Genomic DNA, 14,733 nt, shown 5'->3' with positions numbered 1-14,733 from the left:
GGTTTATGCCATCAAAATCATTCTTTTTATGTTTCTGTAATGTTTAGTCTGCCAGAAAACACAAAATGACATTTTTAATGCTAAAATATAATTACCATAATAATATAATCATTTGTTTTGGGGGGTTTTTGCAAAACAGGAGAAAATTATAGGAAAGCACATTGTTATTTATTGATTAAAATGCAAAATTACATTTATTCATTTTATTCATGAAAAGAAAAAATATATTTTTAGTGGCTGAATGTTACTTTTGATTAATTTTTGACTTTCTCGGCTCAAATTTGGCAGATTAGATTCAAAATCGCATCAAAGTTAAAACTGTTTAAGTCTTTCCTTTTAAGCTGCAATGAGTTAGATAAGGAGAGATCACTTGGAAAAAATGAACATGATTTGTTAAGATACAGAATTTGATTAACAAGCTGTTTGGCGATTAGACTCTGATAAACCATAACAGCAGAATGGAGTCCCAGCAGTGATAGGAATTATGATAGGACTCCACTAGAGTATAGCAGAGGGTGAAGATGAAGATGGAGGCGTGGATGGGGCGCTGAGTGACCAGGGTGAGGCAGAGATGGGGGAGGAGGAGGTGGGCTGCAAGGGCCTGAAAGGCAGAGTGACAGAAGATCGCTGAGATTTAAAGTACGCTGACAGAGTACTTTGATTGGCTCTTAAGAGACAATCAATGATTGGCTCTTAAGAGACATGCAAGAAAATGATTGGACTAGATGCACTATAGCAATGTTGGAATGAATTTGACACTGTGGGAAAGAGGAAGTGATGTAATAGACCCAGGAAAGCAGGCAGATGAGTGATTACTGATATTACTCACACATAAGCTTCATTACAGTGTTACACTCCCCTAAAAAGGTAAAGTTACAAAAAAAGTGTTGATGAAAGAGAGATGAAGGCAAAATTATGAAAGTAAAGCTTTTGATTAATAATTAAAAAGAAAGAGATGGACAAGCTGCTATCCACTTCAAAAGAAGAGAAACATAGCAAAGCCCAGGAGGTCGTCACTAAACGAAAGCACAAATTAAAAAGGTTAATGACCGACAACACAAACACAAACAGCTCACAAGCTTCAAAACCAGAAAAGCCTCTCTGGCACTGGAGCTCTCTTCTCTCTGGTCTTAAGTACTTTGGCTTAATAGCTGAGTAGAGTCAGTTGCACGAAAGTGGGTGGCATCTACTACTGAAGAAAGAACAAGACACAGCCCCAAGGTCAAAATCACAGCAGGCCCGTAGCAACAGTTAGAGCGTGCTGTCTGCAAGCTCCTCGCTCCTGCAGTAGCATTACATGTAGAAACAGGGCAGAGATGAGTATGAATCACCCTTGGAGCTTACAGGTGGATGTTGGGGTGGTGAAGGGGTTGAAGGAGCAGGTAATGATGCGGTGACACGCTACTTTTACAGCTTAAACAAACCAGTAAGGGAGGATGAGTTTGGTATGTGATGTATGAAAAGCTGTGCAACTCAAGCTGCCTGAACTAGCTTGCAGGCTTAGCGTCTTTATTTTTGATTTACTTCACTACTGCTGCGGTGGATGCTATAGCTAGCTCATGCCTTGTATAAAACTGTTTTTGACATGTCGTAAAAGTCTAGTGGAGTGGAAGCATAAAGTGAAAATTAACAAAAATTGCTGAAAAAGTGAAAATGTTTGTGCCATTTATTCTGTTAAGTTCTTTTTTTAAAAGTCTGTCTCAAATGCTGACTGCTGTTTAACAGGACACGGACTCGGGCATGTACACGTGCGTGGTTTCCAGCACCACAGGAGAGTCGAGCTGGAGTGGGATGTTGACTGTCAGAGGTACTTAGACTGAAACTCGCCACAGTCTCTCTGTCTGTTACACTTCACACTCTGTCACTCCTCCACTACACCTCCTTTCCCAAGAAACTACTTAGTCTGCCAGTGTTCTTCATAGGAGCACAATCTGTAGCCTCCACGAGACAAAGTACAGTTTGAGATAAAATGTTAATCAAACTCAACCCACTGATATGATGTAATTATGGGTTGTTTTTTGTGTGTTTCTGTAATGAAAGATGGAGGTTCTTCAGTGTCCAGAGCTTCTGAGTTCATCCAGCTTCCAGGACCTCCGCAGAAGCCTGTCATAACGGAGGTGACCAAAAACACAGTCACCCTCACCTGGCAGTCCAATCCACATGAAGGCGGAGCCGCTGTCACCTCCTACATTATCGAAGCCTTCAGGTGAGTTTTCAAAACAGGAGCATACTTTAGTTTTTCAGTCTTTTGTAAACTTGTCTCCATTTATCTGAAACTTCTGGATCACAGCAAATACAGGATAACTATCCATCCATCCATCCCACCAACCATCCATCCATCCCACCAACCATCCATCCATCCATCCATCCATCCATCCATCCATCCATCCATCCAACCATCCATCCATCCATCCATCCATCCATCCATCCAACCATCCATCCATCCAACCATCCATTCATCCATCCACAGTAAACTATATGCAAAAACAAAGCTCTGGTCAAATGTAAAACAAGACAAAGCTTTTTAAAATTTTGTTATAGTAGTAAAGCTTATTAATAACTTTTTGCTTTGCTGTAAATAGATTTGAACCCTTAATAATGGTGAATTTCCTCTGCTTAACAATTTCCACTCTCAGATCTTCTTCTTCTACTCTCACAGACATTTTCTCTATTTGTACCCTTTACCAAATCTGGTCTGAAAAGAAACATGACTGACCAAAGTCTCTCATCATGGGTTAGATTTTCTAAAGCCTCAAATCAGAGGAATGGCAGAAATCTTGTTCACACTCAGTCCTCTTTGAAAAAAAAGCCTGCTGAAAGGTTTTTATGCTTTTTTATGTTGTTGTTCGTTTTTTTTGTCCAGTAATGGTGACACGTTGACTTGCTGAGGTCAGGTCTATATTGAGTCAGAATGTCATTAATAGAAGATGAAGAAAGACCATGAAAAACTACTGGTGCTACCAGACGCTTTAACAAGTGTAACTGGTGAAATGTGTTTTAAAGCCCTAAATCCATATACTGGTAGTTTTGCCTCTGCACTCCACTATAATGGATTTTTAATCAAACAACAAATATGTGGTTGAAATACAGACTTTCAGCTTTAATTCAAAAGGTTTCACAAAAACTGTTTCGTAGTTACAGACATTTTAATATACAGAGTCCCCAATTTTCAAAGGCACACGATTAACTGCACTGACGAGCAGTTTCATGGCAAAGTGAGGCCTGTTCCCTTGTTACTTCATGGCAAATGAAGCCATGTGAAGTTGATTAAAAGTGTAATTATATTTGTATTTTCTACATTTGGCTGTAATTTTGATTATGAGGCCCAAAGAGATTTTAGTGCAAGTTAAGGCTATTACTGGATGGAACCCCACCCCCACCCACCCAAAATACACCAATTAGAGACAGCAAAAACTTTTGGAGTGCCCAAATCAACTTCTTTTTCTTACGGCTGCTTCCTTTAGAGGTCGTCACAGCAGATAATCTGCCTCCCTGTCCCCGACACTCAGCGCTCTGCATGTCCTTTTTACTGCATGCATAAATCTTCTCTGTGGTCTTCCTCTTTTCCTCCTGCACGATAGCTCCATATTCAACATCCTTTGTCCAATATATCCATTATTCCTCTCTGCACATGTCCAAACCATCTGACTATTGCCCCTCTAACTTTGTCTTCCAACCGCTGAGGTGAGCTGAGCTGTCCCTCTGATGTACTCACTTGTCATCCCGATCACGCCTAAGAAAAATCAACTATGCCAACCTCCAGCTTGGCCTCCTGTCTCCAAACCATACATCATAGATGGTCTCATTACCATCTTGTTAACCTTCCCTTTTACACTTGCTGCTATCCTTCTGTCACAAATCTTTTTTTAAAAAGACAGCTAAAATGAGTGATGACAGAATTATTTCCATGGTTAAGAAAAAACAAAAACAAATCACAAACACTGTCAGTGTGGTAGCTTTATCATTGCTGACAACCAAAAGATGCCTTCATGAATGGAAATACAAAGAGTTTACAACAAGGTTCAAGCCAGAGGTTAGACAAAATATTTAAAAAGAGTACAAACCTTTCTAAGAAATTCAAATGAACCAGAATGAGGGGGAAAGAAAAAAATTGTAAAAGAGAGAACAGGTCATGATCCGGGTGGCGGAGGCAATGTCATGGGCATGAAACTGGATCACTAGTGTTTATCGATGATGTGACTGCGGACCAAAGTAGCAGGATGAATACAGGTGATGTACACAGGGCTATACTCTGCTCAGATTCAGGCAAATTCAAATGGAGAAATGGGATACTCTTCAATGGCAGAGAGACCCACAAACAAGGACAAACTGAAAGGAGCTGCAGTAGAACACATATTATTTTGTTTTTTGAATTTTATGTACTTAATTTTTACCTTGATATACTGTCTTCCTGACTTAAAGTTCAACAGGCAGCCTCGATTTAACTTTCCACCCTTGATAAAGGTCTCACTGTCTGACTGACTCTTCCCAGATAATGAAGTCTTCTTCATTTAGACTCATTAGACTTTGGAAATGACTCATCTCTGCCTGAGGGAGAGACACTTCTGTTACCACACGTTGCAAAGTGAAACCCACCGCATCAGTGTTTAGCCGCGGCTTTTCCGGGGAGAGCCATAGCAGCCCTAACAACCAACTAGAGTCCTGAGCGAGACAGGGAGAGTGAAAGAGGAGACAATTACTGCAGTGGTCAGCTTGGCAGCTCTGTCCTGTCCTGGGGCAATGGCAGGAGGGGATGTGAGCCGAGCTGGAGAGTTCACTCATTATAGAAACAGGACGGGGGGTACAGAAAAAGTGTATAGACACAAACATGCACGCACACGTGCACGCATATATTTCTTTCTGTGCAGGCAGAAAGCTCAGTCTGGCACGCTTGCACACAGAGCTGATAAAGATCCATTCAGTGCTACACGCTCCAACTCCAATGAATTGTTTGTTTTTGTGGATCAGAAGGAACAAAGAAAGAAACACTTTTATGATTGCAGTATGCCTTTTAATACCAAACATAGCAAGAGTTATGTTTTTGATTTTAAAAGCGAGGCAATCTAGATGGAGTATTTACTATATAAACGTAGCAGTTACATTTTCCTTTTTTCACTGAAAACAAAACAAAAAAAAGATTTTATAAAAAGAAATGCCAAAACTGTGGCAAAACCTGCTTGATGTAATTGCCTCGCCATTTCCTCCTCCATGGAGTTGAGGAAAATGTTAAACTGCGCTCATGCTGCTTGATAGTGCCCGTACCTGCACAGCATAAAGCTGTTGTATCCTCGCCGGGCTCATTCAGAAGTCATCATTATAACCTGCTGCAATTAAAGAAGGAATAAAACTTTGTTAGCAAGCTGAGAGAAGCAGCTATGAGGGGGTTTTTTTTTTCTTCAAATGAACAGAAACTCGTGAATCCAAGAAGCGACTGGTGATTTCTTTAATTTGTTTGCTCATTCAACAGAGGCTGCTGAAACATTTCTTGTTCACGTGCCTGCTGAGCGTCAAGCGAGAAGATTGATATCTGTTCATTTAATATGGGGCTGCAGCCAGAAGAAGATTAGCACTGATTTGCATTAAGACTGTGGTGCCATTTTTGTATTTTTAGTTTTTTTTTAGGAGCCTAAAAGAAATTATTCACTGTTTTCCATTTTAAATATCACGTGGGGAGGGGGGTTGGAGCCTATCACCGCTGTCATTGGGTGATAGTTGGGGTACACCCTGGGCAGTCTATCATAGGATTAAACTACAGACACAGACAACCCTTCACAGTCATACTTACAGCCAATTTTTATTCACCAATTAACCTAACATGTGTGTCATTTTACTGTGGGAGGAAGCTGGAGTAGGTAAGCACATGCAAACCACACAGATTCAAACACAGAACCGCTTTGCTGTGAACCATCAGTGCTAACCACTGCAGCACTGTAAAGAAATGCACTTAAGACTCTCTGTTGCCTTCAGAACTGCCTTAATTCTTCATGGCAGAGATTCAACACGGTGCTGGGAACATTCCTCCGAGATTTTGGTTCTTATTGACATGATAGTGTCACACAGTCACTGCAGAGAAATCTCCTGTTGGACAAGGGTAGCGACAGTACTCAGGGAGGCTATGGTGTTTAAACAATGTTCAGTTGGTACTAAGGGGCCACCAGCAGCAGCCTGAACCATTGATACAGTACAAAGCAGGTTGGATCAGTCCTGTTTATGTAAAATTCTGTCCCTACCATCCAAATGTTGCAGGAGAAACTGAGACCCAGACAAGACTTATCTGCTCATTTTGTCCACTTCCATTTCCTGTTTTTAGCAGTAGTGGCAGCTGCTGTGGTCTTCTGCTGCTGCAGCTAATCTGCTTCAGTGTTCAGAGAGGCTCTTCTGCATACCTTGGTTGTAACAAGTGTTTTTTGAGTTAGTGTTGGCACTCTGGCTGTTATCCTGAGATCTCTGACATCAGCAAGACATTTTCACATAGAGAACTGGCCCTTATTAGATATTTTCTCTTCTTCAGACCATACTCTGAAAAACAATAGTAATCCCGGCTCGTCTGGCACCAACAAGCGTACGATATTTAAGATCACTTATGTCACCTTTCTTCCTCATTCTGTTGTTTGGTTTGAACTTTAGCACATCATCTTGACCTTATCTCCATGCTGAACAGCTTTTACTTACTGCTTTGTGATTGGCTAATTGGATACTTTTAAGAACAGGTGTACTTAATAAAATAAGTGTATCTAAAGTATATCTAAAAAAACTAGATATGAAACTGCTTAAAAGAGATTTAACTTTTTTTGCCTTTTTTTTATGTTTTTGTTCTGACAAAATAATTTTCCATTTAATTAAGAAGAGAAAAAAAACAACTGTGGCTCATATTTATAGCTTTCTTTCTCCGGGTTATTTCTATGCTTGCCTTGAGATATCGCACTTCATTTTGTTATGCTCACAAGATTAAAAAATGTATTTATCCCTTAATGAGGGTGACTACCGTAACTGCAGTTGCCATATTTCCTAAGTATGCAAAATTCAGATCTCTCCTGACATCTCTCCTGGCTGCTCTACTTTCATCTGTCTGTGCAATTAGGGCATGAGCAGAAGAGCTGTGATCAAGCCCATTACCTTGTTATCTCGTGGCAACACGACAGATAACGAGAGAGAAGAGAAGCATCTCTTGAAACTGTTTATTGTAGTCCTCGTGCCAACTTTACATGCAGTTATCTGAACTCTTTCAGGCAGCAAACACACTCCCGATAAAGACTTGACCTACCCTTTAAGTCATGTTCACACACTCTTGTTTTGATCTCAGTCGTTCACTCTGACAGTCAGATCTTCATCACAAGAAATTCAATTTTAAGATAGTGAAGGTCTACATCCTCTTTTCTTTGACGTTATCCGTGTTGCAGCCAATCAGTGGGCAGTACCTGGCAGACCGTAGCGGACCATGTGAAGCAGGAGAGGCACACTGTTGTCGGACTCTTCCCCAACACCGTTTATCTCTTTATCGTCAGAGCAGTCAACTCGTACGGCCTCAGCGACCCCAGTCCGATCTCCGAGCCTGTCAGGACACAGGGTGAGTTACATAAGACAAAAGAAAAAACAATCATTTTTTGATATAATGTTTTTCATTATATTATTCACAGTTCAGTCTTGGTTTCAGTTTCCATGAGGCAGTATATTTTAGATACTGGATGTAGAGCTGAGGCAGAGATAATGTGCTACATGCTTTGGAAAAAAAAACTTGCTTTGCATGTGCAGTCTCAAAACTAATTGCTTTCTCAGTGTGATGCTCTTCTGCCGGGAGCAATGTTGAATTTCATCAAAAAGTTGTTCCCTGCTTTTGCTGAATTTCTGCTATTCAGCTGTTTTGTTTTCATGTTGTCAGGCTGGACTGATTAGATTTCTTTGCTGTCTTAGATGGGAGTCCGACTGAACAGGGAGTGGACCACAGACAGGTGCAGAGAGAGCTGGGAGAGGTGTCTGTCTACCTGCAGAAGCCGATGGTTCTGTCTCCTACGAGCGCCAAGATTTCTTGGAGTGTGAGATTAATACTGATGGGTTTCAAAGTCAGCTTGTAGTGTGCGGAAGACAGGCTAATCTCCAAACATTAGCTTCAGAAACTCTGCTCAGCATTATAAGACACCAATAGATCAACTTGTACAGAATAAGCTGGTTACGCTTCCCTGCTTTTGATAACTGATTTAAATGTGAGGCCATGTTTTTGTGCCTTTTGTCTTCCACCTTTTTTAGGTTGCCCGTCAGTCACGGTATGTTCAGGGTTACCGTATATTTTATCGAACGATTGGCAGCTCCTGGCTGGTCCAAGATGTGGAGGCCACGTCCGACTACAGTACCATCTTAGCAGATCTGCACAGTGGTACCGAGTACGAGGTCAAAATCCGGCCTTACTTTAATGAGTTACAAGGGCATGACAGCCTCATGGTTCTCCTGCGTACCTCGGAGGAGGGTAAGCAATGCGTATTAATAACCTAATCATTAGCAAGTAATGCTAACTAGTAGTAAGCAAGTACAGTACTGTGCAAAAGTCATTTGGACATTAGCTGCTTTCTAACTCAGTCCAGTCCTTGTACCTGAACATGTTCAGAGGAACTTTCTTTTTTTTGCTTATTAAGCCGCTTATCCATTGACTCATTCAAGCATAAAAAAGGCACTGAACTCAAAGAATGAACCAGCGATGTATCGACACATAACTTGGGAAAGAACCAATTTTAAACTGTATTTTCATGCACTTGGTTATTAGCGGCCTGTTGCAAAAACCTATACAGATCTACAGCAGAGGGAGAGTATCTGAAAGCCATGTCCTTAAGAGACCGAAAAAAATATCCAGACCTGACACAGGACCCAAGAAATGCATCTCAACCTTCAGTTGATCGCTGAAGCCTCGTCACAAATGGTCTCAGTGGAAGGATGGCTGTCAAAATGCCATTTTTAAGGAAGAGAAAAAGTGAGAAAAGGCTGAGCTGTGCCAAATTACACAAAAACTGAAAACCAGTGGAGACGTCTTATGGAGCAAAGAATCCAAATTTACATTTTTTTTTTTTTGTTCAAATCATCAATTTATACAGAGGATGTCAGGAGAGAGGTTAATGTGGACAGAAATCTGTGGAGGCTCTGTCATTACTTGGGGCTGCATTTCAGCCAGTGGTGTTGGGGATCTTGTCAAAATTGATGGAATTATGAACATGGATAAAGTACCATCAGATTTTGATCTACATATCAATATCATGTGGAAATTAAATCGGAAGACTACTTAATAAAATTAAAAGAAATCTTGCCTAACAGAGTTCAGGCTGTGTTGAAGAATAAAGGTCTTAATTCCATATGTTGACTTTGGGCTTGATACAATTTTACAAACTCTGTTTTTGTCTTATATTTTACTCAGTTGCTGCTCCTGTTTTTCATTTTCCCAGCAAAAATGTTAAAAAATGAGGAGTGGCTCATGGCTTCTGGACAGTAGCATATGTGTTTAAACAAATTTGAGATACCAGTTAAATCCACTTTTGTTTCTTTGTAGTCAATGTGAAGCCACAGCCAGCAGCTTAGCTTTGAATAGAAACTGGAAATAACAATAATAATAATAACAATAGTTAGCCTGGACTCAAAAGCTTATAGGTAGAGTTTTAATAAAAAGGGGTTAGTGTTATGTTAGTTTAGGAGCTTTAGAGGTATGATTTTAACCATAATCTCTAGATCAAGCCACTTGTGTCCAGCTTTTGTTGAGCAAAGCGAAGGACTACTGCCAAGAAAGTAAAATAACACGTTTCTCTAAATGTCCCTTTCAAAGCTCTTTCATTTATTGCTCGTTTTTAATTATGAACTATTTTTTATTTATAATATTTAGTCACATTTATCAGTGTGGAGGGATTTATTAGTAAAGCAGTTTAAAGTGCTTTAGATGAGGCAAAGAAATCCTTTAAAAACAGTATTTTTCCAGTGGAGTTAGCTTATCAGACAGCAAAGGAACAAATGAGTTCCAATTAATTTAGCAAAAATTCTAAAGTAACCTCTTAATTTTGCAAAATAAAGACACTGTTTAATTTGTATGCTTTTGTTATAGAGAGTGCTTATAAATAAGTAATTAAGGATTATTTTCTTTCAGGTTCTTCTAGTTTCTATAAATTATATCTGTTATTTGCAGGAAATTGTGCAGGAATTACGGACCTGTAAACATAGTCTTATCACAGCTCTGGTATGCATTAATAACTATAGTAACATCTCATGTTTTCTTATCTCTGTTTGTAGTTTTGAGTGCCCCTCCACAGGCTGTATCAGTGGTGCAGCTCACCAACAGCACCAGTATCAGCGTGTCCTGGGAGCCTCCGCCTCATAATATTCAGAGCGGCATAATTCGGGAGTACAAGGTGAGGCCACATTTGACTGTTTGTCTTCTTCTCCGGTGTTTATTTCTGCTGTTAAGCTCGTCAGCAAAGCGAATAAAGGGAGCAAATTGTTCTTTCGATTTGCATTTGTGTGCAGGCATTACTCAGTGTTTCCCAGGTTTGGTTGTTTAGATGCTTGTGAAAAACACAGATTTTACTGAACAATTAGTAATTAGTCATTGCCTTTTATGTGTTGCCAGTGCTTGCGATGCTGCTCGGTTTTGTGTCATCAGATTCTCGGCTGAACAGTCACTGTCCCTGTCATCTGTTTGCTCTGTGAAAAAAAACACAGAGTTCTCATTATCTGTCTCTTAGAATGAGCGCAACACTGATTACTAATCATCAGGCTGCTTATCCAGAGCGTGGAAAAAAAACATCAAAATAGAACATGGAGTACTATTGTTTTGATTCCCTCTCGCTGTCTTGTGTCTCCACGTAGACAGTTATGAGTCTGATCATGAGAATCCATATTCTTTTGAATGTGTGACGGCTCATCAGCCAAAGGCAGGGATCATATTTAATCCCCTTAAATATTTCAATTTCTCAGAAATACACCTAATATTTTGTTCAAGTCTTCAAAGGCTGACGTGAGAAAATATTGCACGGTATTACCTGACACATTTTCATTGTAACTCCCAGTGTCTTCATCACAGATACTCTATAGGAGATTTAGAATAAATAAAAGGTTTACTCAGTGTTGATGAATGTGGACAGGTGTGGGGATTATGGCAGAGGTGATGAGAAGCCTTGGAAGGGAAGATCTTACATACTAAGCACTCCTTGTACCTATTGTTTATATCCTACGGATAGTAGTCTTGTACCATTGTAGAGCAACTTTCATGTGCGAGTTGCCTAAATTGTGAGGACCTTAAACTCTGGTGTCACTCAGGTCTGGTGTCTGGGCAGCGGCGTTGAGCAGGAGAACCAGATAAACCGAACCGTGGATGGAGCAGTCCTGTCCATCCTGCTGACGGGCCTGCTGCCTGAAGTCCGTTACACCGTGATGGTGGCTGCTGTCACCAGCCTGGGTGTGGGCGCTCAGAGCCCGCCTGTCAGCCTGCTTCTCAGTGAGTCAGTCAAACTGTTACAGTTACTACACATGCCGAAATATGCCAAGACGCACTCTGCAAGCTGAGTTTACCACATGTAAAATGGAGAGTTGACTGCGCTGTGTGAATACGATTAAAGCTGGTGCATCACCAACACTAATTTTTGCAGGGTGTTTGTCACGAATTCGAGTCAGTAGTTGTGATTGCATAATAAGTTTGGCATTTATTTTGTTTAGTTTTGTGTCTCTGTGGCTCTGCTTTTTAATTCACCTGGCTATATTAGTCACATACTCAGAGAAGATGTGCTGCTTCCAAAGAACACGTTTTGCTTCCAGTGTTTCCTGAAATGTTTTTCTTTTATTTGTAACCCTTTTAGAGAAAACATGGGAAACTTACCTATTTGATTTATTGATGAAAGTTAGGTGAGAACTTCTATATATCGGATCTAACTTGGCTTATCAAAAAGTCTAAAAACACCAAAGGTGGAAAAACTAGCATGTCTTCTATGTCTTGTTAATCTGTACCAGCACAAGTTACAGTTTTATGATACAGTCACACTAGGGAAAGATAATTCCCTAGTGTTGGGTTGTACCCCAAAATAATTGCAACCATGTGTAGTGAACTTGGGAGTCTCCACCAGAGCAACAGATTTTAAGCCCTATGGGAGTGTCCGCCAAGAGGGTCATGGACCCCCTATTGATCCTCTACCTAATCACACACACAGCCAAGGTGTGAAAACGGTTGTGAGTCACAGTCAGCCAAGGTTTCGGGTGAATCCACTGTGAAACCTGGCACCACCCTATTTCCTGAGGTCAAATGGCCCAGGATGTGAGTGGGCGTTAAGGCATCTGGGAAAGGATCTCAAAACTGGATTATAGATGGCTAACATAAACTGCTTGTAAGTTGTAACTTTCCACCTGTTGTTCCTTTGGGGTGTCACGTCCTTCCCTTAAAATCGCCGACACATCTCCTAATGTGTGTCTGTGTAGGCAGGAAGTATGTCCACAAATCAATCAATCAATCAATATAACTTCCTTCGCGTTAAACCAGTTTTCAAGTGCTCTAATGCCCCAATTTGATCCTGATCCCCTCGACTGTGCCGGCCCATTAAAAGACGAATTTACTCAGTTTACTATTTACTCAATCTGAATGATATACGAGGAAACAAAACCATTTAAAAAGCTTGTTTTTTCTACTCTGAAATGACTGACAGCTCTCTGCTTTGCCTGTGTATCATATGGCTCCATTAACTGGATCGCTTCTCTTTCAGCTCCCCCGCTTGAGAAGACTTCAACGACTGTGACTAAGGGTGATGACCTCAGCATAGCAGAGCAGATCACAAGCGTCATCAGCCAGCCAGCCTTCATCGCTGGGCTGGGTGTGGCTGCGTGGTTGGTGCTGATGGGCTTCAGCGGGTGGCTATACTGTCGCCACCGAAGGAGGAAGCAGCTGGGACACTATACCACATCCTTCGCATACACCCCAGCAGGTGAGGGCGTGAGGGGGAGGGGGGATTAACTATGACTTACCTGCTTTGGGTGGGTTCATTTGCAGAAAGAGAAAAAGGTAAAAAGCAGGAGAGGTTATTGTCACAGGACTCGAGATGATTTGATGAACCCTGTCACAGACTACTCGTTATGTAACAGAGACATAAAAGAGAAAAAAAAGACGCAAACCATCAGATTTTGTTTTCATCCAGTGACAGTGACAAAGTTCTTAATAGACCTCTGGGGATATCTGGAGCAGTGATGAATGTTTTCAATTTTGGTTTGTACTTTGCAAAGCGATGCCTGCACTTTAATCGCATATTCAGTTAATTAAAATATATTTATTCCCACCGGGTAGTCTTCATGGCAGGAGCAAAGAAAAAAAAAAGAAAACCCTCAAGAGACACTCTGAAGCATATGTAAAAAGCACCGCGCACACTTTACTTGATGCCCTTTGGCTCAGAAGCACACAGCACATCAGTTCTCAGTTCTTCTCTGACTTTGAGATGTATTTGTTCAATAATGGCTCAAGGCCTTAGGAGCAAACATGCAATTTAATTTTCCCATTAATATTTCATAGTGTTGCATGTATTCTTTCACTTTATGGTATGGATTTATTTATTTAATTAAAAATGGATTTTAGCCATCCCTAACTCCAGATACAGCAGCAGAAAAATGACATCTGCATTTTTATGTATTGCAGGCATACTCTATATAGATCTGCTGTGTTCCTCTTGGTGTATGTAGGTCAACAGTGCACCCTCATAAAATATCAATTCAAATCTGCTTTCTTAAACCCCCGTGTGGGATAAACTGTTTATTTGGTTATGGAGCATGATAATTCGGTCCAAAACATCTTTATCTTTCAGTGGCTCTTTGGGGAAAAAAAAAGGGCTTAAGGCAAAAGCTTTATCTTCTTTGCTGTTTTCCAAATTTATAACTTTGCTCTTTTTCCTCTTGCAGTTGGCTTCGCTCACAGTGAAGGATCAGGAATCATTAATGGAGGGTAAACTCTACGTTATGATTTGATTCATCAGATGATTAGTGTCACTGTGTGTTTCATAGAAGCAGTATTGATATAATCTCATCTTTCTTCCCAGGCCTGGCTTGTTGGGATCAAATATGGGCAACTACCCCTGGCTGGCAGACTCTTGGCCCACTCCAAACCTCACTCACAACAGCAAAGACTCGGTCAACTGCTGCTCTGGCAAACTGGATTCAGAGAGATATTACAACAGTAAGAGCTCTCTGATGTGAAATGCTCGAGTGCTGAATAAAAGATTGTCATTGTTATTGTAACATAGTCATTTGCTGTGCAGCTGTTGGGATCATAAACTACCCGAACCAGTCAGAGAAGCACAGCGCGGCGTCCAACGACAGTCCCATCTACAGCACCATCAACACAACGGCTGAAGACGACCTCCTGGCGTACTACGACACCTACTCGAGCACGTCCTACAACCAGGGTCCAGACCCGTACAGCAGCAACCCAATACTGTCAAACAGTGGGTTTGGAGGTCTGGAGCAGGACCTGGATCACTGGACCATAAAGTCTGGTCACTCTGGATCTGAATACGCCAAGCTTCAGTACACCAAGAAGAGCAACGGTGAGAATTTTGTGGAAGCGGAAAAGATCAAAAAATGTAATTTTGGACAGCTTAATTGGAAATGTGGTTGTCTGTCTGGCTCTTTATACGCAGTCATGTGAAAAATAGATTTCCTGTAGTTGTGGTTATGGCAGCTTTATGCTTCTTGTAAATCTGTTGAGACGGTTAATGACCACTTGAAAATCTCATATTCATT

At 40.8% G+C, this 14,733-nt stretch overlaps 1 protein-coding gene across 1 annotated transcript in view; it reads left to right on the top strand.

Moving 5' to 3' along the window:
* The window catches only part of zgc:77784 (roundabout homolog 2), a 63,692-nt gene that overhangs the window by 41,101 nt on the left and 7,858 nt on the right, over positions 1 to 14,733 (top strand). Inside the window, exons 10-20 of the mRNA XM_005459589.4 lie at positions 1,726 to 1,807; positions 2,041 to 2,206; positions 7,401 to 7,567; positions 7,912 to 8,033; positions 8,245 to 8,461; positions 10,258 to 10,376; positions 11,284 to 11,461; positions 12,714 to 12,932; positions 13,894 to 13,936; positions 14,031 to 14,167; positions 14,250 to 14,537. Of these exons, the coding sequence (XP_005459646.1) occupies positions 1,726 to 1,807; positions 2,041 to 2,206; positions 7,401 to 7,567; positions 7,912 to 8,033; positions 8,245 to 8,461; positions 10,258 to 10,376; positions 11,284 to 11,461; positions 12,714 to 12,932; positions 13,894 to 13,936; positions 14,031 to 14,167; positions 14,250 to 14,537 (1,738 nt within the window). The remainder of the gene's footprint in view (positions 1 to 1,725; positions 1,808 to 2,040; positions 2,207 to 7,400; positions 7,568 to 7,911; positions 8,034 to 8,244; positions 8,462 to 10,257; positions 10,377 to 11,283; positions 11,462 to 12,713; positions 12,933 to 13,893; positions 13,937 to 14,030; positions 14,168 to 14,249; positions 14,538 to 14,733) is intronic.

Source organism: Oreochromis niloticus, linkage group LG14, assembly GCF_001858045.2.
Source record: "Oreochromis niloticus isolate F11D_XX linkage group LG14, O_niloticus_UMD_NMBU, whole genome shotgun sequence".
Classification (NCBI taxonomy): domain Eukaryota; kingdom Metazoa; phylum Chordata; class Actinopteri; order Cichliformes; family Cichlidae; genus Oreochromis; species Oreochromis niloticus.
The sequence above is the reverse complement of the archived record's forward strand: the minus strand, read 5'-3'. Positions and strand labels throughout refer to the sequence as shown.